Genomic DNA, 23496 nt, shown 5'->3' with positions numbered 1-23496 from the left:
TACTAGTCACACCTTCCACTACTTAGAATTTCTATGCTTTGTTAATTGGCTTGCTCTGGTTTGAAGAGTTTTCATTATTTTATCACTAGTGGTGATGTTATCATTGTGGGGGAGGTTATGTTTTCCTGACTTATTTTCCTTTTTTGCTGAGTTTGGAAAGGAGTCAGATAAAGTAGATAGAATGTCCTAGAAACAGTGACAACATAAGTAAGTGTAACACTGCCAATAACTATTCAGCATTGTTTGTTGAGGTCATTTATGGAACACTAGGAAACCCATGAGAGAGGAAAAACTTCAAAATCTATATACGTAGTTTACAGTCCTTCCTCTCTATGTTTCTAAAGAATCATAAACCTTGATGATTCCTCGGGTATGCCAGGCTAAAAAGCTTAGAAAGATGCTCGTGGTGCTTACTGTTGAGAAGACTTCTCCATTCCACACTCTTCTGTAAGGGCCTGATGCTCTATATCTGTTTGGCTGCACCCTCAGATTGGCATGAAGCAGAGGTACTTCCTTTGGAGTTCAAGAGGTTTCTTCTGATTCCAAAGTAATAAACTTTGAAGAGGCGGAAAAAGAAACGGAATACCCTGTAAAGACCTTCTGCCTTCCTAAAGCAGCCAGGTTTCACCACTGAGATATTAGATTCTTAAGAAATACTGAGGCATCATACTAGTCCCATAAGAATCTCTTTATTTGTGACGATTTTTATTTAGCACATTACAACTTCAGCAAAGATGAAGAAGATTTGTGTTCCAACATTTGCACATAAATGTTGTGAAGACACAAAGAAAAGCACTGATCTGCGGGCCCAGCCCAGTGGATTTACTTGCAGGAAAGGATAACTTGCTGCAGACATTCAGTCATTTCTACTTGCATCAAGGCAAAAAACCAAGGGCAACTTCTGTTAACAACAGACTGTAGTTCTAATTCAAGTAGAAATCTGACGAAAGAGCACTGATTGTATGTGCTGGCAATATCAAGTTGGTAAAGACAAGAGGTTGATTTAAAGCCTTTCAAGTTCTGAGAGAAACGCAAGGGACTGTTTTAACACTTACCTAACAGCTACCTAGAATGTTTTATCCCCATTAATAACAGTGGAAGAACTGTTGAGTAGTGTAATAAATGAAAAGTAAATCCTGGCTCTACTACAGACGTCATTAGGCTTGCAAGGTAAAATTTACTGTAAGCTTTTAGATAAGAAGGTTATGTAGTGCTTTGCACTGAAATCAAATAGTCCATTAAGAATCCTCATTTATTTTTATCTAGTTACTCCTAATCTCAAGAAATTAAACTAAATTACAGTGGCCACATAAGTGCTTTACATGCAGCTGATAGAGTTTAAAACACAGGACTAAGGTTTAGTAAGGCTTACAGAAAGTCCAGTGGGTTTTCCACACAAGAAGTTAAGACAAGAAATTCAACCATTTAAATGGTGATACACTTCAAACTTTTTACTTGCTTAAAACCTAGAACTTTGCTGTAAACTTTATCCTCTTCAACAATCCACTCCTAACAAAAAGTTGTTGAGGAATGATTAGCTGTGAAATTTTGCATTTTTTCTTCAAATGACAAACTGCATGCTGCCCTACAGAACAAGAGGTACAGCAGGCCTTGTATTTCCCCTATCCAAGCTGCCAGTCCCATGGGCTGTGTTTTCCAGCTCAAAGCTTAAAATGCTTTCTCTTATGATGCCTCTACATCCCCTCTTATAAAACATACCTCTCCAGGTTAAAACTGATGTGCTGAGTTGCACTGTGTGCTTCACACTTTTGCAGTTCTTGCATCTGAAAATTTACAATGAATGTTTATACAACAATTTGTTGCAAAAAGCCAGAAGTCCTCAAGACTTTATTGTAAGATAAAGTCTTTGGAATTCAAGACTGTGGATTGGAAATAATTTTTTATCCTATCAAAAGCTTAAGCTTCCTTTCTGCTTGTTCTGTGAGCTCAGAACAGCTGTACCATTACTCTAGGCTTTAAAGAAACATCAGCCTGGAGAATAAAACAGGGGAATCTCAGTAATTCATGCCTAATTAATTAATGCAGCTGTTTTTGTTGACAATACTGCAGTGTGAAAGAGTACAGATGCAAATCTAAGAAAAAGAATAATTTTTACATTGTTTGTAAAAAATCCCTTTATTCTCTTAACAACTTTGGTTGCACTCTTACTGATTGGTCAGGAATATATCAAGTAATAAGAAGAGCATCTCCACTCAGGAAGTTTCAGTGCTCATACAAAGTTGTTGTTAGTATAGTTAGAAGATATCTTTATGAACAGAAAAAGCTTGTGGGAGTTGTGGTCTGTCCCCTTAATAATATAGTTTTGAGGACTGACATCCAAGGCAGTTAATATTTTTAAAGGAATTCAGGAAAAACTGTTTGTAATGGTACCACTCCTTAGCTAAAGGTGGCATGTGCTTTTGAGTGTGATCTTAGAAAGCACTCTATTAACAATTCTGGATAACAACTTGTTTTAGCAAGAATAGGGAAGAAATTGTACTTTTTATTAACATTGTGTTAATCTTGATTGATTTAATGCATACATTTCTAGAAAATCACTTCAGGCCAGTATAAGCCTGATCACACCAAGGAAGTTATTCTTTCCTATATTTAGTATCTATCCATTTAAGAATATACACACTGTACCAAATACTGTGTTACAACAAAACATGCAACAGTGAATAATCATGTGCCTAGAACACATATTTCACAATTGTAATTTCACAATTTACAGCTTTAGTAGTGGGGAATACATCCATTATGCCATCTCTCACAATAATTCCCTGTATATTCAAGAAGATCCATTGAGAATTTTCCCTATGAAATAGCTTTGTGCTACCAGATGCACCACAATCAAAGTGTTAAGAGTAACCTCATAGACGAAGAGACAACTAAAGTGCAGAGCCTGAGGGATATATACTTTTTATTTATGTTACTGCAGAAAAAGATTACTGAAAGACTTCTGCATGAAGATGAGTAAAATATTTTCATTAAGCTTCAGATGCTGCCCACTGCATTGCTTTTAAATAAAAATGCATACTCTCTATCAGTCACAGCAAAGTAATAAGTAAACTTACAGCACATTCCCTTAATATATCAAAATGTTTCCAAGGCAATATTATTGAACTTATACCACAGTCCCCAGTAACATGAAACTGCACAAAGGAGGTGGTAAGGAAACTCATCCAGTTTAAGTGCTTTTCTTTTCTTCACCCAGCAAGTTCACTGTTGCTTTCTTGGCTGCAGGAAAATAAAATCAAGTTTAGTCATAGGCCTACAAAGTGGGTTATCAAATGTTTGCGAGCTGCATGAAAAAAAAATTTCCTTTTACTCACAAGAAAAAGAATACATAGAAGAAAATCATAGTTTTTGTATACACATAGATATAGTGATAAAACTGATCATAAAAACATTTTAAAAATAAAACATAAGGAAGGAGCAGTACAATAAACATTAAAGACTGGTGTTATATATGACTATGCTATTGTTAAACCAGGGCTGCTCATAGCCTTAAGGACATACAGGTTTGCAGCAATAAGTAATGATAAAACAGGCTTGGAATAATGCTAATATTTATGTGTACATATATATGTATGTGCATGGTTTCTTAAAAAGAAAGCCTGCTTTGTGTTGGTGTTTTTTTTGGTTTTTGTGGGTTTTTGTTTTGATTTGGTTTGTTTGTGGTGATTGATTGTTGTTGTTTGGTTGGTTAGGGGTTTTTTTTGTGGAAATCTTTATATATAAAAATAGGAAAAAGAAAGAATAAGTGATGAAATGATGATAGGAAAATCCCATGTGCGACATGGAAGGACATTAAGGACATCCCTAAGAATAAGGACTCAGGAAGAGTCATGCAGCAAAATTTCCACATATAGTTGAGCAAGGCAGATCTTTTAAGCAGGCAGGAAAACTTTTTAAGTTGGTAAGGTGAGATGGGACTGCATTCATTGTTTCATGGAAAGGAGAATTAAGATGCTTTGAAATAGCATATAGATAAAATTCCTTTCAAGTGAAACTTTAAAAACCTTTTATTTTAGCTACTCAATACATTTCCTTCTCTTTTTCACAAAAACATCATCAGATATTTTAGAATGCAAGGGTTCACTATAGAATGCAAGGAAATAAAAGACTTAAGCAATCTACAGGCTGAGATAACACGTAAAAATAAAACGTAAGTAATTCCTTTATGAGTGAGGAATCTTTGACCTCCAGAGGAAGGAAAAATGCAAAAATATACAGGTGGGAAAACTGCACTTTCCATGTTGCTGTGTATTGCTGTTAATTGTTTACTGCACAATTGGGAGCCCCTCTGTACAACCAGGTATTTGAAGGATACACTAAAACAATAACTGTATTTATGAAAGGTATGTGTGGATCTGCTCTAGAATGTTTTTAGTGGTGTGTATGGTGGGAACACACACAAACAATTCAAGTTCTTCCAGTCATTGTAGCCTAACTGCAATTCTAGAAAGCAAGATCCACTGCAACCCCCAATTCCCAAATTTAACTTCTCCATTATAATTTACATCATCTTCTTTACATCATTTATTTTTTGTTTCCCCTAAATGATGGATATTAAGTGCAATAATAAGAGCAGCCCAGTGAAACTCCCCCTACTTGCTGTGACCAGTGAAGGGCCTTTTGCTCACCCTCTTTAGTGACAGCATCTGCAGCCTCTGCAGCCTTGTCCTTCAGGTCCTGCACAACACTGTCCAGCTGCGCCTCGTGCCTCAGGAAGAAAGGACGGATAATCCGGTGGTAGAGAAACTCTGCCCCATTGGAAGGGCTTGGAGCCATGCACCAGACCAGGAAGCCACACTGTGAGAACAAGAACATTGACCTGAGCGGAAGGAATCACGAGTAGGAGACAAGGTGCCTTTCCAAAGTGCCACAGAACTGAGCAGACTGAGAACAATAAGTAATTCTCTGTGGGGCCAGGGCTCCAGGAGGGTGCACACCAGGACAACTACACACAGTGAATCTTTATACTGGAATAATTTCATGGATAGTGTAAGGACAAAGAAGGAGGGCTGCAGCAGTAAATCTAATCTCTGTCAGCCCAATCAAGATTACATGCATTTTTTTTCTCTTTTAGGTAGAACTATAAAACTTGGTTACAAAAACATCAGTCTCTCTCAATATTTCTAAAACACATGTCACAGGTCTGACTGAATGTCTAGGTCCCTAAATGACCTCAATTCAGCCAAAAGACATCCCTGTCCTCTATCCCTCCCTGCCTTGAAAACACAGTGGGGGATAGAACAGGGTTTTATGTATCCCAGAGGCAAATTGATAAAGAGGAGAGATAAATCCAAGCTACACACAGTGCACAAACAAGAGTAATGCTTCTGGATTACAGTTTAGGTATAGCTTTCAGAGACCATCTGCTCTCCAGAAAAATCGAAGACCACAGTGTGGGATCAGGTTTCTGCATCTTACAAAAGGGGCTTGGAAAGAGAGTTATTGCATGCACAAATTCCTGTCTTTACTACTGAAGCTCTTTTATTTGGCTTCAGTTTCACTGCCATACACCACACAAAGACAGCCATGCAGAACAAGATGAAATGTTTAAAGGACAGGCAGTGCCATAAACTAAATTCGCTTCAGCAATGAAAATATATATTAAATCATTTTACAGGATAAAACTGCAACAAAATTAAGTACATTTTCTTAGCATTTGTACAGTTCTTTCTGTACATAAATAGTACAATATTACAATATTATTCCATGTTGAAAGCCTGTCCAGAAAATTAAGGCATAACAGCTTTTCTCAAACTTTCCTGAAACACAAAATGAAACAACCTCAGCCTCAAAACATGCCTTGTTTCCATATTAGACAGGATTCCATGTTTGAGGATTTACACACTTTTCTGGGCAGAAAGAAAACATAACACACAGTCTTCTTCAAGCAAGTCTTCTCCCTTCATATATTTTGGAATATGTCTTCTCTGTTCTTTCCCAACAATGTATACTGAGACTGAATCTTCTGTATGTTCTACTCTTCATATCTGTTAAATTTTGGCTTCCTCTTCTCTGCAGTGCCAAACCAATTCACCATCGTTTCGGGTAAGTAATAAGCTTTTTTCTTCAAACTATTTGATTGTGATGTCAAAACAGAACGACTGAAAGGAATGTTTGCCCAAAAAAGAAAGACAGAAAGGTTTTTTAAAGTAAAGTGTTCATCAGAGAGACTGGCCCATCAGAAAAATTCTAATGAATTAAAACAAATAATTCAACATGCAATAAAATCTGGCACCAGTAAGTAGTAACTGATGAATTATTAAACATGGTCAGAGAAAAAAAAAGACAAAAAGTGCCGTTATCAATATAAATATAGATTTTCAAAAGCTTCAATTCTTTGGAACTTAATATAACAGAAAGGATATATGGTGCTATCTTATCTTGTTATCTTTCATTAAAAGCTGAAAGTACACAGACTTTATTTCCTGTTCAAGAATATCTGATCAATTACTGAAAGTTATTTCCCTCATAAAACTGTACAAGTATCTCAACTTCTACACAAAAAAAGTTCATGCTCCTTTGTTTCAGAAAAATCCCTGATATGAGTCCAACTTTTTCTAAAACCAAAAGAAATTGAAATTTCCCTTTTCCTGCCAAAGAAAAAAATTAGTAATTTTGATTTGACAGCTTTGTCTCAGTCTAGTTGAGAAAAAAAGTAATTATAGATTTGTTCTCAAGTACCTATTACTTCTGAATTGTACTGAAACAGATGTTTATATGCATTTTCTATTTGACATGTACCGAAGTTGAGATTGTCACTCTTTTCAAAACTTGAGAATGTTATACTGCTAACTTAGTTTATTTTACCCTTATCTCTCATGAAACTGTACTAACATAGGCTATTGAAAATAAAGAGGATTGTAAGAAGTTCCAGTAACCTCAGAGTGATAAAATTAACTAGAAAAAATTTATATATGTATAAATATATATATAACTATATTCTTTGCAGTCCCCTAAACCAGACAGAGAAGGGAATGGAATTCACCTGAGCTCACTGACCTGCTTCCTTGGACCTGCTCCTAGCAGCTGTTTTTGCCCTGACAGCACCAATTTTGTTCAGAAATAGCATTACAGGATTTCAAGGCAGAGCCATTAGTGGAGTAAGGAGTCTCTCTCAACTCCCACCACCAAGAATACTCATAGGATGATAAACTCTGCTACTTTAACTGGCTACTGTACTCCAATACCTGACTGCCACAGAAATCTTTTAATCTTGATTGGAAGTATGTGAAAACTAATCATGTGCACAAGAAATTATGAGTTGCATGCATGTCCTCTACTTCAAAGATAAAAAAACCCAAACAGAAGTGGGCATTACCAAAAAAAGAAAAGCCCATAAAATCTAAGAAATGTCATCTGGAGAACAAAAGCATATACAAACATCCTAACATATTTAAAGGAGCTCTTCAACATGCCTTTCTCCCACCCATAAAATCTTCTAGTCTGCTGAAAACTTTAATGTCACAGAGTCTAAACTCTGGACTTCAGGGACTCTGGGAGCAATAGTATCCAATGTTTCAGCCGTTCACATGAAGCTGTTTTGAAATACTGAGCAACAAAATATCAGGCTGGAGTGGAAGCTACAAGGTGTATCAAATAAATGTGATTACGCAAATTTAGCACATTTTGAGAATGAAAGCAAGCTCAAAATTTTCATAAATGACATATCTTGGCCTCTACTTCATGAAAGAGATATGGAGACATCATAACTACCCTGGAAGAGGTTTTAGTTCATGGATGGAATGAAGTGTGGAAGCTGCCTGATTCCTCCTCCTCCTGTGGAATAACCTCCATCCTTCCACCCATTCAGCAACACTTTCTGATTCTCAGCCAACATCTGCCTGCCTTTGTACCACAAAAGTAAATCTCTCATACCAACCACTACTGAGAGCATACACTCGACTTCTACGTGCCTTCTGTGTGCTTCTGTCCTTTTCTGCTATCACAGAAAGCTGTGTATTAATACAATTCCTTCTGTTTGTTTTTGTAGAACTGAGAAAAGCACCTTTCCCTTGATTGCCGCACTACATGTAAGTGTGGCACTCCTGATACCATTTTATCAGAGCCATTTGTGGTCTTTATTTGCAAAGTCAACCTGAGTTTCAGTCGTGTGCTCTTCAAGATCTGTGGTGGCATGAAGAAACCATTGCCACATCTTTTTCCACCAGGAATTTAGAAAATAAGCTCTGAAAATGAATGGTATGAATTCAGAATTGTGAGTATATACCACTGCAGATGATGGAATAACGTCATAATTCTACTAAAGTAGAAGGTGTCCAAATGATTGCCACAGCTGAGGTTTGTTAAAGACTGAAAAGGAACAAGGCAGATGTGTAAAACAGCTGTCACAGTCAATTTTTGTCTATAAAATATGACATTTCCTGGAAACAGCTTTTGGCATTGTCAGGTCTTATCATTAAAATTTTAAATGACCCCACCACAATAGCTGGCAAGTAAATTGTTTTAACAACTTTGGTGGGACTAAACCAGGCTAATAAAACAAAAGAGAAGGAAGAGAACAGCCCACTGAATGAGAAAACAGGTATCAGTTCTTTGAGATAAACAGGAGGCTCTGCAGCAAGCTAGAATGTCTTCCACCCAAGAGCATACATGGTGATCAGCTGTCTCCTAGAAGAAATTTACATGTTAAAGTTGATTGACACCTTAGATCACAAAAAGAGTGCTTGGAACACATTAACCAAATAATTGCTGGTAGTCAAATCACACTAACAAATGCACATTAGCAATCATCTCCTCTGATACCTACCAGTTCCTTTCAGGAAACTGAGCTTAATTAAAAATTAAAATTGTAGGACAAATTATTCTTGTGTTCCAATTTCCTTCTTTGCTCCAATACCACAGATGTTATTACCTGCATGATCTTACTCTCCACTTTTAATAATGCACTTAAAGTAAAAATAGAGCCACTCTGTGGGGCTTACCATGTCTGTCACTTGTCCAAATCTATCTGAGTACCAAAAGAAAGAACTATCTTTGGTGGTTTTGTTTGTGTTTTGTTTTATTTTCCTTTATGGGACAGTTACACTGTCTCTTTTTCTTCCCTAAAACACAACAGACCTTTCCCTTCCACCTATCTGAACTTCCCCTCTTGCCTCAAAAAACCATCAGCTGTAAACAGATCATTTGCACAGTATAAATTACACATAACCTACATCTAAAAAGAAGGTGTGACCCGGGAATGATTCCAAATGAATCTGTTGTCATCCACCCATTCCTGAAGACATTACATCAGTTTTATCAAAAGGTCCCATTTTAGGAGAGGGGTCACATGAATTAACATACCTTTAGCATGTAGTAGAAAGGGAACCAGGACAGAAAGATGTCAGAGAAGAATTCAGCTATGCTGAAAACGCCATACACAACCCAGTAAGTCAGCCACTGTGTGTCATCATCTTTGTTGGGGCTTTCAATGGCCTTGATTCTGCAAGGAAAACAAATCAAGTGAACAGAAGAGTAGCATCAGTCTCATCTGTGGTTTGTAAGGATAATGCAGGCAATTTTTCTTAATGAATTACAGATGTAGTGATTGCTGAGAAGTGAAAACAGCTATGCCTGCCCAGTGAGGATGGGGGTTATAAAAGAGTGGGGCAGTTGGTCTAGAGTTAGTTGGATCTTGAGATCCAGGGTCTACTGCAGTTTGGGATGGAGTCTGCTGGCTGTGCTGTGAGAAGGAGGGAGGGATGTGGTTGTGCTGTGGTTGGGCAAGGGACAGACAAGATAAGAAGATGCTCTGTGAGGGACAGGTAGGGTTAGGCAGCTGGGTAAGGGACAGGTTGGGGTTAGCTAGTTATGCAGAAGGGAAAAAGAAACTTGCAGAGAGAAGGGGAGGAATCAGTATTGTGTGGAGCTACCCCTGAGGAGTCCACTGAGAGAAGGCATGAGAAGCTTTTAAGATAATAAGGGACTTGTGGTGCCAGTCGTGTCTGTCTTGACAACGGCAGTACTCATCTACAGTGGCGACTTTATGACTCAGATTTGTTATATGTGACTTTCCATAATTAAATTATGCCAAGAAAATGAATTAGCATCTATCATACAGACAGTGTGTCAAGATCTTTGAATAGCAAAGCTTTTCCCTCTATAGCACACTTCCAAACTGAAAGATGCTTGACCTGCTTTTTCCTCTGGGATTACAAGGAGAAAAAAAAAAAAAAAACCAAACAAAACCAGTGAGCATTCTGACCTTGTTCATGAAACATTTTGAGCTACAAGAAAGGGGAGGGATAATCTTTGGCCATAGTTCCAGTTCTGGAGGCATTATGTTAATCCTGACCAGAAGGCTACCGTGCATCAGAGCACTATTGATCCACATAAGTGAGCCCAGTCCTGTGAGGCACAGGGTGCCAACAATCACAACACCTGCCTGGCCTTGCCTACGCTCATCAGTGACCATCCTCCTTCTCTGGCAGCCAGAAAGGAATGATGAACTGAGTTGTTGTCTTGGATGAAAAATCCTACAATACCCTAAGTTAGCAAAATGGCCTTGCCTCCAGACAAGGCCTGCGCAGTGGGCTACGTATGGATCAGAAATTCATTCAGTGCAGCACAGCTTGGGGTTCCCAGCACCACCAGTGGTATAAGACTGTTTATACTATTCTCTATTTTTTTATACCATTAGCTCTAATAAATAGCATTTTAAATGTACTTGAACATACATGCACTAGATTCCTCTTTGAAAAGGTAAACTTATCCATAAGACTTGCTTTAAGTCCTAAGAAGTACTTGGTCAACATAAGCAGAGGGAATCCAGATCCATATGCTGAGGAATATGTATCTGCATCACCCAATGTATTGATCTATAAATTAATTCTTACAGGACTTGCAAAGTCTGATGCAGACTAAAGTATTAAGAATGGGGTAAAACAACCTCTACCTAAGTACTGGGCTTTCTGCATAATGATTTAATGGGCTTTTGTTCTACATCTGCTATGAGAATGCAGTTCAAGTGTATACAGTTCTAAAAACCAGAAACTAAAAGATGCACAAGTGCTCTTTCAGTAAAAGTGTGGAGTGAAGTGGAGTTTCTGGAGCTACTAAATTCCAGATTAGCACTGTAAGAAGTTTTTAAAGAAAACACTAGCAAATCTAAGCCTGATAATTTCAAGCTTAAGACTATTAGAAAACATTTGTGCTCTCCACTCGTGCTGGAGGATTAAAATCTGTAGACTCAGTTTAATTAATTTAGTTTAAATTCTTCTATCACTTTTTCCTTTAATATCAGCTATATTGTTTCTGAAGCAGCATGTGTGAGATGTACCAGAAGTGCCAAGTTTTCTGTTAGTTCTTTAAAAAGGCGGAGTTAGGAAGGTTTACAAGGCTGTAAATCCATTTCCTGGTCTGTGAATTGAGAAACGCTGTGGATTCTGTCACTTCCTGGTTCTGTAAGTCAGAGGGTAGCAGAGGGAGTTGGGGGAAATCATTCCTGTGACACAGCTGCCAGATCACATTACTTTGAAATGCAGTACAGAGATCTGATACTTAATTCATGAGTTATTTCTGTTGGAGTGTGAGGCTGGCCAGCAGTGTCCTGCACTGGGAAAAGCAGCAGCCCTTGCCATACCCTATCAATAAGGGGATCAAACTGAGGCACAGCACCAGAACAACTGGAGGAACAGGTTTTCCACAGGTTTTGCAACAGCTGGTCTAATTCCTGCTATTCCTATCATCACAGGCAGCCTTAATCCAAGCAGTCTGCTCAAAGGCATTGAACTCCAGCTGCTCCTACTCCCACTGTATAACACATCTTTTCCAAGCCCACCTCAGAAGTATTCTAATAAGACCATGTGAGGTGGCTGTACAAAAACAGTCCCCGGACACTACAGGAGTTAAGGAAGAAAGCCATAATGCTATTTTCAATGTGTGAAACTCCACTTCTGGAGGGAAAGACAAAAGTTCATGGAATAGTAGGGATGTTAAGAGTAGTTGATACGTAGAGCAGAGGAAGGAACCACTTGCAAACTATTTACTGTTAAGGAAAACTTGCTGTAGAGGCTCGCCATGAGAATTCTTTTAGTTCTGCTGACAATTTTGCCATTACAGATACAGAGGGGAAGGGCTTATATTACCACAATAACCATTCTAGCTTGGTAATTGTGAGAAAACACATTGCAGTGAAACTGCCAGCAGTCTTTCTGTTTTCCAGTCACCATGTGAAGACATATATGGATTTAAGGGAGTATTGTTTCATTTCCCTTTCTAACATTACTAAAGTCATCTAGGTAACCATGAAAATCAGCTTTCATAAAAAAAGAAAAAGGTTAGAATTTCCAATTTTGTGGCAAAAGGCAGATGGCATATCATTCTGTTAATGAGCCATGCTCTATTATTTTCTCTTCTTTGGAAACAAACGGCCTTTGAGAGCTCCTAAATGCAGTGCCATGGGTGTGCTCCCTTTGAATGTTCACCATCTGCTGCTGTAGTTCCTTAGGGGATACATGAACAACACACTTTTATTGTCAGGCAGCCATAAGCACAGCACTTTGAGTATTCAAACCCTGTCAGATTTAGCCAACTGATGTACGCAGCATTAAATCTACACGTGGCTGTTTTCCTGCACACTGTAGGGAACAGCACATCTCCCCTCCTTCTGCAGTGGTCTAATCTTGGTGGGCAAGATCAGGGGCAGCCCCCTACCACAGCCAGCAGGCAACAGCCAGCTCAAACTGCTCCTGTTGGTCATGATTCCAGTCCCAGTCAGGGAGAGAGGGAGAGTGGGGGAAAGAAGGTTACAGCAGGGCCATGAAAGTTTTAACTGAAGTCAAAGAAAGGCAAGTATTTTAGAAATATCTTGCTTTGAATGGGGAGTATGTCCCTCAGATAAGACAGGGAAATCCAGCATAACACATCCCTGTTGAATAAAAGGGCAAAAGTTACCTGCATCCCTTGCTACTTACGCACTATTTCGATAATAAGTCACAAAAAATAGGACTTGTCCAAGAACAAGCACTGTAAGTTATTTAGAATATCTGAACTGAGAGAGTTTGGGGTTTTTTTTAAATTCATTTATAACTACACTCTTCTCAAAATGAGAATCACACCATAATTAAACTTAGTCTTCCAAGTTACTCTAGAGGCATTATCCTGGTGTTACGGCCAGTACAATTAAGCTTAGAAGAGGCATCATAGGCATTACTGCAAGCCAAGAACACTTCATTCTTCTCCATGTTAGGTCACCAATCAAGTAGGCTGATATTAAAAATGCGATCTCCATCAGTAAGTGAAAAGTTATAGAACAAGAGGCACTAACATTACACCCTACTTTATGATTGTCTTCTTATAAACTATTTCTGTGTTGCAAGAACAAATAAGTCAGTCTCATTAACACATAATATTAAGATTTTCTAACAAATGAAGGACCATCCAAAGACAACAGCTTCAGATTTTAAAAAATTATACAGTTGTGTCTGGTGCCAATTTGACTAAATTCCACCTTAGTTATGCATAGTAATTACATATCCCAAAGGATTTTTTATACTGCTTAAACACTAACTGTAGAAGACTTTAAATAGAACCTCAAACAACTGCCTACAGTAGTTCTGCATCGTGGAGGTAAAAGCAATCACTAGGAACAGCTCCAATAATCTGGATAGTAAATATCACAGCTCAGTTATTTTAAAAACAGCTGCCTGACCAAGAGTGAAAATGACCTGCTGTGGGCCAGCACTGTGGGTGCCAAGAAAAACTTCATTTTCAGTGAAATCTGTTCCCCAGTAACCCTGCTAGCTGGTGGTGCCAAGAGGGAAGAGTGGAGGCAGTCACATTCTGTAGTAGCCCAGGGCTCCCATGCACTCTGGACTTACAGTGTCAGAGCAGTGGCCTCACTTTGACCCTCCTAAAATCAGCCAAACTGAACCCTGGATCAAGTGTGGTTATTTATCCTGTTACTGATAGTAACAGACACTGGTCTAATTTTAGTAACTTGCCAAGTGGAGTTCTTTCACTTACAGCATCTGACTAATTTCAGCAAAATATCAGCTCTTTTTCAAGAAGAGATTGCTGCTCCTCAATTAGCTCTGGCACAACAAATCATTTGTTACAGTAAATTCACACATATAGTACTCACAGGCTAAGTGAGTGAGTAAGTAAGTAGGCTAAGTTATGAGTTTGGAGTGGGGGTTTTATTGAGCTGAGTCCAGATGTGGGAGGTAGAAATTAAGAAATGACAAATTCTATTCCTGTCATCTCATGTGATCACCCTTATCCCTGCAATTTATAAGGTGTACCTGAAGATTCTTGTATAAATAAAGTCATAAGCTCAAGGCAAAAGATCAGTCTCCCTTAAACCCAGTGCTCATATTGTAACTGGGAAAGACTGGACCATTTTGTGCACCCTTCCCTCAATTTTTTTGGCAGTGTTACATGAAGTGAGTAGGCAGGAATATTTGTCACACCCTTAGCCAAGCGTAAGTTTGGGTTTGGTTTTTTTTCATTTAACTTAAAAACCCATGAAATCATCTATACTTTTAGAGCTTATGCCTACTGGTCTGCCCCAGTTCTTTACAGCAGGTTGTAAAATAATTTCCCTCTAGTTATCTATCCAAACACCCACACAGAATCAACACTACACTGCACCACAGACTCCCTTAGCTTGGTGCCTCCCTGTCAACCTCACGTTAGATTCATCCTGGCAGACTGCCTCCCTGACATCTTATATCATTTCAGTGGAACAACTACCTGTGCCCTTGGATTTGCTTTATCATTTTGGCTTCTACATTTCTATTCATCACCTGAATGCCTTCTGCTTTCCATCTTTCTTTCTCCTTACTGACTGCAATAGCAGAGTCATGCATTTGCAGATATAGAAAAGATCTTCCTGCCAACTGCACTTACACAGCTGCTTTGATTTAAGTCTACCAGTTCCCTTCTCTCACAATTTTGTGCACCTAGCAGATGGCAGCAGAAAAATCCTATGAAGGATAGCAAGGGAGAATTTCATTCACCATGCACAGACAGATCTTTTAGAAGACACCAAAAAGCTACACGACAGTAGTACAAAGGGTTCAAACTGTGTTTCTTGAAAGGAAATGGGGACTGAGGCAGCAAGAGAAGCACGTGTTGTTTTGCCCACCCATGCAGTCCTACAGCCTACATAGTAACTCAGCACAAAGCTAGATTCCTGAAACAAAGGGGCAAAAAAACACAGGCATGCTCTCATTTCACTGCTCACTGCTCATTCTTGGCTCCCTCTCTCCTGGAACAAGTATTTGTAGGGCCAACCAATGAGTCAGTTCCCCAGTTCTGACTCAAGCCAAAACCAGCTTCCTCAAAACACAGTCCCACACACGTTAGCTCTTCTGCTGGGATTAATGTGTTAGTGCCTCAGTTCAGAGTAGATCCATCTGTATAACAAAAACCTTTATATTTTAACCTATATGTAAGATGTGGAAATAAAAGTTTCATACTATTATCACAGTATTAGACTCCCTGGACCTAAACAATTGCTTTTATTAGAAAGGAAAGCACAAAATTTGTCCAAGTGACTGCTATGATGGCTTTTAAACATGGCACTCTAAAACCTAAAAAGTGAGTATGCTTGGAGGAACTGATGTGGCAGGACAACTAAAAAAAAAAAAAAAACAAACAAAAAAAAAATCAAATAACCAAAAAAACACCACACCAAAAAAACAAAAACCCTTTTTAGTGTCTGAAAGCCCAGATTATTAGGAACAAGAGAAAACAGCACAAGTGCATACAGATTTGAAAAATTTCTACTTATACTGGGCACTGTGAATCTGGTTAGATACCAGATAATGCTTATAAAAAAGTCATAAAGCAGCAGTAGAGCATTATCTCTGAAACTTAGCACATCATCCATCATTTTTCATGAAGGAAGAAAGTAAACATTTACCTTAAAACTTGTTAAAGGAAATTTGCTGCCCTAGTTGTCCAGAAATACACAATCCATTTTATCATTTCTAAATAATTGTAACCAAAGAAAAGCAGTGTTCCTGTTTTAAAGGTATGAAAGAGGAAAAGGAACTATCAGACAGATTCAAGACATCATGACAATATTCAAACTTGAATAGAGTGTTTATACTTCTCTGTAATGAATCCATGTTGTTTCCTGCTAGTAAAATGCCACGAGCAACATTTACATAGTAAAAACAGCTACAGTGAAGTAACAGCATAAAATTAGCCAAAGCAGAGAGAGGCATTATTGTACCACACTGCTTTTCTCCCTTGAAGACACTAGTAATAAGTTCAGACATTTTATTGCCCAAAGCTATTTTCATCTTTGCAATTTCTAAACCAAGCATGACAGCACTTAAGAAATTTCCAATCCTTTGCACGCATTTCTTAGTCATCAAAGGCTCCCTTCCTGCTTGCACTGTGCGTTTTCTGAGCCGGTTAACCACCACTAACTATGGGTGGAGCTACATTTGAACACACTAGTTCTGGAAAGTTTAGAGAAGCAGTGAAAACGCTGGCAATGGTATTTATGCACTTGCCAACACTCACTTTTTCCATCTCTAGCCTGATTACTGCCTTGTGCAGTTAAAGCTTGCTAGAAGTTTAAAAAGTTGTATCTGTCACCTGTGAAAAAATTTTCAGTGCTGGCCTACTATAACCACAAAAGCCTGTAAATTAAATATTAGATTTCAATTCAAAATTATTTGCTCTCTTTCATTGCATAGCACTTACAGACTTCTAAGGCATGAGAGTAGAGATTTTTCCAATAAGTCTGACTTATTGGGAAATAGCCAGAGAACTACTGCTTCATTTTGCCTATGTTGAGAGACTCAGGTGGGCTCTTGTTGTGACTTGGATTTACGGCGAGATTTTGTATTGCCAAAGAATAAGTTCCTCCATGTATAAAACCACTGGAGATTTACTCAAGGCAAAGCTGAAGGTGAGCAAGAAGGAATAAGGAGGGAAACAGCTGTGCCTGCCTGAAGCTGTTTAAGGCATTGAGCAGGGAGCTGCCCCCTCCCCTGGCACTGGTTTGCACCACAGTGATGAGAAAATAGGCAGCAGTGCAGCTGCAGCTGCACCACTTCACACCATCTGCTTGGTCTAGCAGTTACAGCCTCCAGCATTCCTCCACTGAAATTCACACCTGCTGCACTGCACACACTCACAGCGAATACAGAGAATGACAGAGACCAAAGAAAATAAACTGCAGATTTATACAAAGCCTGACAGGCAGATACCTGCACAAAACTTCCCTGGTTTCATGTGCGAACAGAGTTAACCCTGAGCTGAGGGTCTCTGGGTTTGCTGTAACTCCAATATATTTTCTTTCAAGAAAGCATAGAGATGGACAGTCATTTCCATGATTAAAGAACTGAAATCCCAGCAAAACAGATGGGTCACCCATCAGGCAGCCTGTTTGCCATTTTAAACAACTGCAAAGACCCGATGTCCCTTGCCGAGCACAGACATCTTGCCCACTCCTTCATGCGTGCCTTTTCTGCTGCCGAAGAGCTTGACCCACTACTTTGTCCCTAGTAGCAGGGTGGTTGGAACTCCATGACCTTCAGGGCTCCTTCCAACCCAAATAATTCCTTGTTTTTCACTTAAACAATTCAAGTACTGACAATGGAGAAATTATACACTGGCCTACTTCACAAAAGAAGAAAGTAAACTAACCAAGGAAAAGTAATCTGCTTTTTCTCTTTCAGTGCCTTTCTGAGACATTTCAGGCTTGGTTTCATTGTTGAAACTCCTGTGTAAATATCAAAATAACATCCTGCACAATACGTTCCATTTACAGCTCCTGACCTCTTCCACAAGTCACAGCTTCTAGAGCAAAAGGCATTTGAGGCTGTGTGCAGCTGGTAACAACAGCTAAAAACTGTTTTCTTTTCAATGCTAGAATGCAAATCCACTACTGTCAGTTCATATAGCAGGCTCTTCATCTGCGTTTCCAAGGGGGATGGATCAAATAGGAGAAAGGAATTAACAAACCGCTCTGATAGGTTCTTTATGCTTTAGGTCTCTATGCTTTATAAGCCCTGGGCACACACTCAGCAGCACCCTGACTACAGTACATGACCCAGAGCAACCTAAACAAAAGCAGGCAGAGTGAAATGTGGATAAACTCTACATGCCAGCCCTGGACTTGGGAGGGAAGGGCAGGGAGGGGATTGAGCCCACCTATTCTGTCAGCAGCTGCCACTGAAAGGCACTGGCATGCAGCACACCACACGCAATTTAAATTAGATTTTCACCTAGGATTATAATTTCCTACTATAAATGTTTTCCAGCATTAAAAAAGCAGCTAAAGGAGAAGCATTACCTGAGCAGGGAATGGGAAAAAAACCCCAGAACTGGCATTGTATTTGCATGCTTTTTTAAGTAAATTTTGTAGCCAAGAACATTGCTCCTATTATTAAAAAATAACACTAACAAACCTGTAAGATCTGGGAGGTAACTTTTCTCATTAAGACACATTTAAAACCACATTTTAACATGAAAGAGGGAAACACTCTACAAAAATATTTTTTCTAAAAAACCCTGGTTTGAAATAAAGAAATTGATAATGAAACCTTATTATTCATGTGGAAGCTTTGCTTCCACAGTTCCAAGAGTTTGTATTATCAATTTATTCAGCATCATTGCATAACAGAACATTTAAAATATAATCCCAAACTAGTTTTAGAACAAATTTAAAAATTTAAATAGGAATTTAGAAAGTAATTACATAATTTCAAAAGTGACCTAAGTCAGACACAAAATATTAGATAAACGTAATTCCTACACCACCATTTCAATGTTTTGAAAGTTTGTTGGTTGATATTTCCCCTTTCAGATTTCAATGAAATAATATTTTTAATCTGATATTTTCACTAAAAAATAACTTCTAGGAAACAAAACCTAAATTTCTGCAGAGTTATTGGCCTATAATCTCCAAAATTAGCGAACACTAGGAACGTCATTTAGAAAAATGTTCTTTGGTGTAAAGCATCATAACCACAGGATGTTTCAAGAGTCTAAAACTAAGTCAAACTCTCACATCTCTGCAAAAAAAAAATAAAGAACGGACTTTGTATTGCCCAGGATCTAATTACAGAGAACATATTTTTAAAAGCTGCTGACTGTATTTAAACAGAGTTACATAAAAGGCAAGCACTGTGTTTCAACAATATAGCAGTCCTTCTGGGAAGGACTTCCATTTCATGGATGTATTGGGTTACACAGAAGGTTTTATTTAGTACGTTTCTGCAGTCTTTTGCATCATACTCGACTGCAGTCCTGCCTAAGAGGAAACGCAATTTGGTCTAAAGGACAATATAACGCACGTGGAAGGTAACAGTTACTTCGTTTTAAAGAATATCTAAGGAGCCCTTCCTCTGAAAAAGGAAGTAATAAAAGTCTTTCAGCTCGAGAGGAGTCACAGTGTTTTCCTTTCCCTCCCCCACGCCCCTGCCCATCAGCGAGGCAGGTTTGGAGTAAACATCACTCCTTGATGCACGTCTGTCTGCAGCCCGTCTCAGTAGCCAGCACTCTGTACCAGGCACAAGCTGACGATCCGCTGGTGCCTTCCTGCCCCCGCTCAGACCATCAGCAAGAGTTTTAACAAACACCCTCAAAGAGCCGGTCCTCCCTCCCGTCACCAGCAGCCAGGTACGATCCAGCTTCTCGCTGGAGATGGCAAAGCCGGGAATCCCACCCCAAAGCACAACTCGCTACAGGAACCGGTTATCAGGCGTGGAAACCACCCAGCGTCTCCCAGCTGTAACTCCTGACGTAGCACTCGCCAGGGAGAAGCCCCGTTCTTCACCTGCCGCCTGTCCCTGCCCAAGGAAGGGGTGGGCGGCAAAAACAACACTTTGGAGCACGGTCCCGGGATGCCACCCCAGACCGGCTCGGCACCTCCCCAAGAGATGCGATTTTGTAACTCCATCTGCGGGTGGCACCCGGCACCGCGGTGTGGCGAGGGGGGCAGGAGTCGCGACACTCACGAGACGTAGGCGGGGTAGGCGAAGCCGATGATGTTGCAGAGCAGGGACGCGCCGTATCCCACCACCAGGTACACGGCCAAGACCCCGAGGATGCCTGAGGAGAGAGAAGAGAGCCGTCAGCGCCCGAGGAGGGGCGAGGCGGCGCGGGCAGGGCGCGGCTGCCGGCGGGGAGCTGGCGCGGCGGGCCGGGGCTCACCGGCGGCGATGTAGGTGCGACCGACGCCTGTCTTGCTCTCGATCCGCTCGAGCACGGCGGTCATGCAGTTCTTCTCGTGTAAGAAGCGGTCAAAGCGCTGCCGCATCGCCGCGGTCATGGCGCTGGTGCCGCCCGCTGCGCTCCGCTCCCGCCGCAGCCCCGCGCTGCCCGCGGCCCAGCGCAGGCGCCGCCCCGGCACCCGGCGCCCATCCCCGTGGCGCCGCGCCCGGGGGCGGTGGCGAGCGGCCGGCAACCATCTTCCGCCGGCTGCGGGCCCGCTCCGAACCCGCCCCTGCGCGAAATGGAGGTGTGGGGGCGCGCCCCGCCGGCGCAGCCCCGGTCTCCCATGGTTTTGGGGGGCTCCGGCAGCGGGGCGTGATGCGGTACGGGGCGCGGTGCGCTCAGCCGATGTCCCCCCGCGGCCTCCCCCACTCTGTGCCCCACCGGCAGGGGTAGATTTTCAATCCTGGAGGAGGGCCAGGGACATAGATCCCTGCAAGGATGTTGCGCCTTGTTGAAGTAATCAAACAGCGAGTCCCCCGTGCCAAAAACGCCAAGGAGAAGGAGGCCGGCTCCAATTGCCTACAACTGCTGGAATGTCCCCCCACTCCCAAAATCAGCGCATGATACATCGATTTCAGACACGGCGAGCGAAAGTCAGAAACAGATGGTAGGCACTGACGGGATGTAGAAGAAAGGTTATGACAATTTATGGGTACCCAAAAGGCGTGTGGGACCACGCCGAGGGCAGCAGCGCCTTGCTGTAACTGTGCCCTGGAATTGATGGTGTGCGCAATGTTCTTGCCAACTAAATATAATTTGTTGGCTGTGGACTTCCTCCGCTGGCCTAACCCTTCCGAGCAACTCCTCTGTGTCTGACTCAGCATTACTGGGACTCTTTATGCCCTCTTCAAATCTGTGTTGCTCCTGAATGTGCCACAAAATACTAATCAGTCTTCTTCTGTGTATGTCTTGTCTTCACCTAAAAAGTTTTAAACGTAAACATCACATTGTGCTTTGGAGCTGTCAATATTTTCGGGGAAGGCATCTTGGAAAGAATTTACATTTAATTGCTGAAATACATTATCTTCTTTCCAATAACTGTCTTACTGAAGCAGAGGTCAGGACAACAGGGAGAATAGTATTTAGCCCATAACCCTTGTCAAAAGGTTTGTCCTTTTAATTTTAATTTTTTGCTCTTTTTTTGTAGCACACCGTTTCTGGTTTTGTTGGTTTAAATGTTTACATTATTTATTTATTTATTTATTTATTTATGGATTTTGTTGGGGTTTTTAAAATTATTATTTGTTTGGTTTTGGGTTTGGTTTTTTTGGTGGGGGACGTTGTTTGTTTGTCTAATGGAATAAAAAAATTGAGTTAAAAGTGATCTTTGGAGGTTATGTAGTGCAATCTTCTGCTCAAAGTATGGCTGATGCAAAAGCTAAATCCTCATGCTCAGGATTTGGACCCCTAGGGTTTGAAAATGTTCATGGATGGAAATTCTGCAGTCTCCTTGGACAATCCTTCCCTGTGCTTAACTGCAACCAGAGATGTTTTTCCTCACATTTGTAATGGAGATGTCCTTTGATGCCACATGTGACTATTTCATCTTCACCTTTGTCCTGATTTTTTATACTTCTGAGAAGGGTCACTTCAATATCCAAACAGCTGAAGGTAGCAAATCGATGTCCTCATTAGCCTTCATTTCTCAGAAGAAGCATAACAGTCCCAGATCCTTGCCCCTCCTCCTATGTCATGTGTTGCAGCCCCCTCCTTTTCCCTTCTTTGTCTGCTGGATCTATCTGATATGCCTGGGGTTTTACATGGAATGTGGGGGACTGGAATTACATAGCATGAAGGGATATACTGATGCTTTCAAATTAAGAAAGATTAGTAACAGTGCCAGATAGCCTTAAGAAAAGGTCCTTAACAAGATCTTTGAGAGATTTAATTCTTTGTTTCAAGCAGAACTAAATTCTACACCTTAATTTAAAATACAGCAATATTAAAAATGTTAGCAACTCAACTGAGATTCCCTTTTTGTCAATTATAAAGACATTGCTGTGTAGAAATTCCCTGTCTTATAAGGATACTTTGATGTTCTAGTGTGCCTAAGAGTTAAAAGTGAAACAAGGTGAGCATCACCAAAGATTGCAGAAAACAGTGTCACTCTCATTTTACTTACGATTATGCTGGGATGTGGAGAAAGTACAGGACCTGCTAAATTCGAAATGAGCAGTTCTCAAACTGAAGATCTGCAGACTTTTATCATGGTTTGCAGGAGTGCAAAAGCCTCATGGAAACTTACTTTGGTCTTTCGGGGTTTGTTTCTCTCCCATGCTCACTTTCTTTGCACTTAATAAGGTCCCTCTAAAAATTTGGGGATTGTTTATCATATCTATAAGACTGAAAGACTGAGAAGGAAAGCAAGTGAGACATAAAAGTATTATAGAAAAGAGAATTTAATAAAAATGATAAAACCAACTAGATTTCTGCTGATTTCATAATAACTCACTGTCTGCTCTTTTGTTCTTTTATTTAAAACTAAGCTATAAAACAAGGGCATTAATAGCTCCCCCAACTGTTCTGTGCTCGACAAATGTTTTCAGTGCACTACAGTGTGCTGTGTAAACTCTTCATAGCAATAAGGTGCATAACTGTTTTCTTTAAGGTAGCTATGTTACCGGGCAAGAGAAAAATGAGTTTTTAGAAGAAAGAAACTGGAAAGTCAAATAAAAATAAAGGTAGAGGAAGGTTAAAGGTGAATTGCATGACCTGCTCAAGGAGTTTCTGCAGGAGAAGAAGAAAACCAAAAAAAAGGTAGCAGAACTACCCTATGGAGGACCAAGAGGGTAAGTCCCTTTCCACCTAGAAGGATTTAAAGTAGTGGTATCCTAAGCACCAGAACCAAAGCATGTGCAACAGTAGCCCATTTGTCCAGGCTACCCAGCAACTATATCTAGGTTACCATGAAGTACCAGAGCTGACATCAGGCTACAGGACACACCTGGACTGGGAGAGGAATTGCACACTCAGAATTCTGTATCACAGGCAGAATGGCAGGCTGCCTATCCTGCCTGCTAAGGGTTGTGCTATGAAACCAGTAATTTCATGATTATAAGCCACACCTGATTATAAGCCGCAGCTCCGGGTGTCGGCAACAGTTAGGACTTTGTCCATATGTAAGCCGCACTGGATTATCAGCCGCACTTTCATTCACAGTGAGGATTCGCGTGCAACTTTCACAAAGTTGCCAATTAGTAACAGAATTGCATGATCATGGGGTTTACTGGCTCGGCCCCGCTTGGGGCGGCCGCCAGGGAGCAGCCCTGGCCCTGCATGTCATTGCCACCG

The 23496-nt window shown here is 40.4% G+C and overlaps 1 protein-coding gene across 1 annotated transcript; it reads right to left on the bottom strand.

The window, feature by feature from the left end:
* Window positions 1–667: 667 nt before the first annotated feature.
* Window positions 668–20337, bottom strand: REEP5 (receptor accessory protein 5). The gene is made up of 5 exons (XM_033086542.1): window positions 20143–20337; window positions 19947–20040; window positions 9325–9463; window positions 4650–4818; window positions 668–3240 (listed from the first exon to the last, which is right to left on the bottom strand). Exons 1-5 carry the CDS (start codon window positions 20258–20260, stop codon window positions 3191–3193), a joined length of 570 nt encoding a protein of 189 aa, XP_032942433.1. The 5' UTR covers window positions 20261–20337; the 3' UTR covers window positions 668–3190.
* Window positions 20338–23496: the final 3159 nt, after the last annotated feature.

The sequence above is a fragment of the Catharus ustulatus genome (genome assembly GCF_009819885.2).
Source record: "Catharus ustulatus isolate bCatUst1 chromosome Z unlocalized genomic scaffold, bCatUst1.pri.v2 scaffold_29_arrow_ctg1, whole genome shotgun sequence".
NCBI lineage: Eukaryota > Metazoa > Chordata > Aves > Passeriformes > Turdidae > Catharus > Catharus ustulatus.
This window is presented reverse-complemented; position numbering and strand designations above follow the sequence as displayed.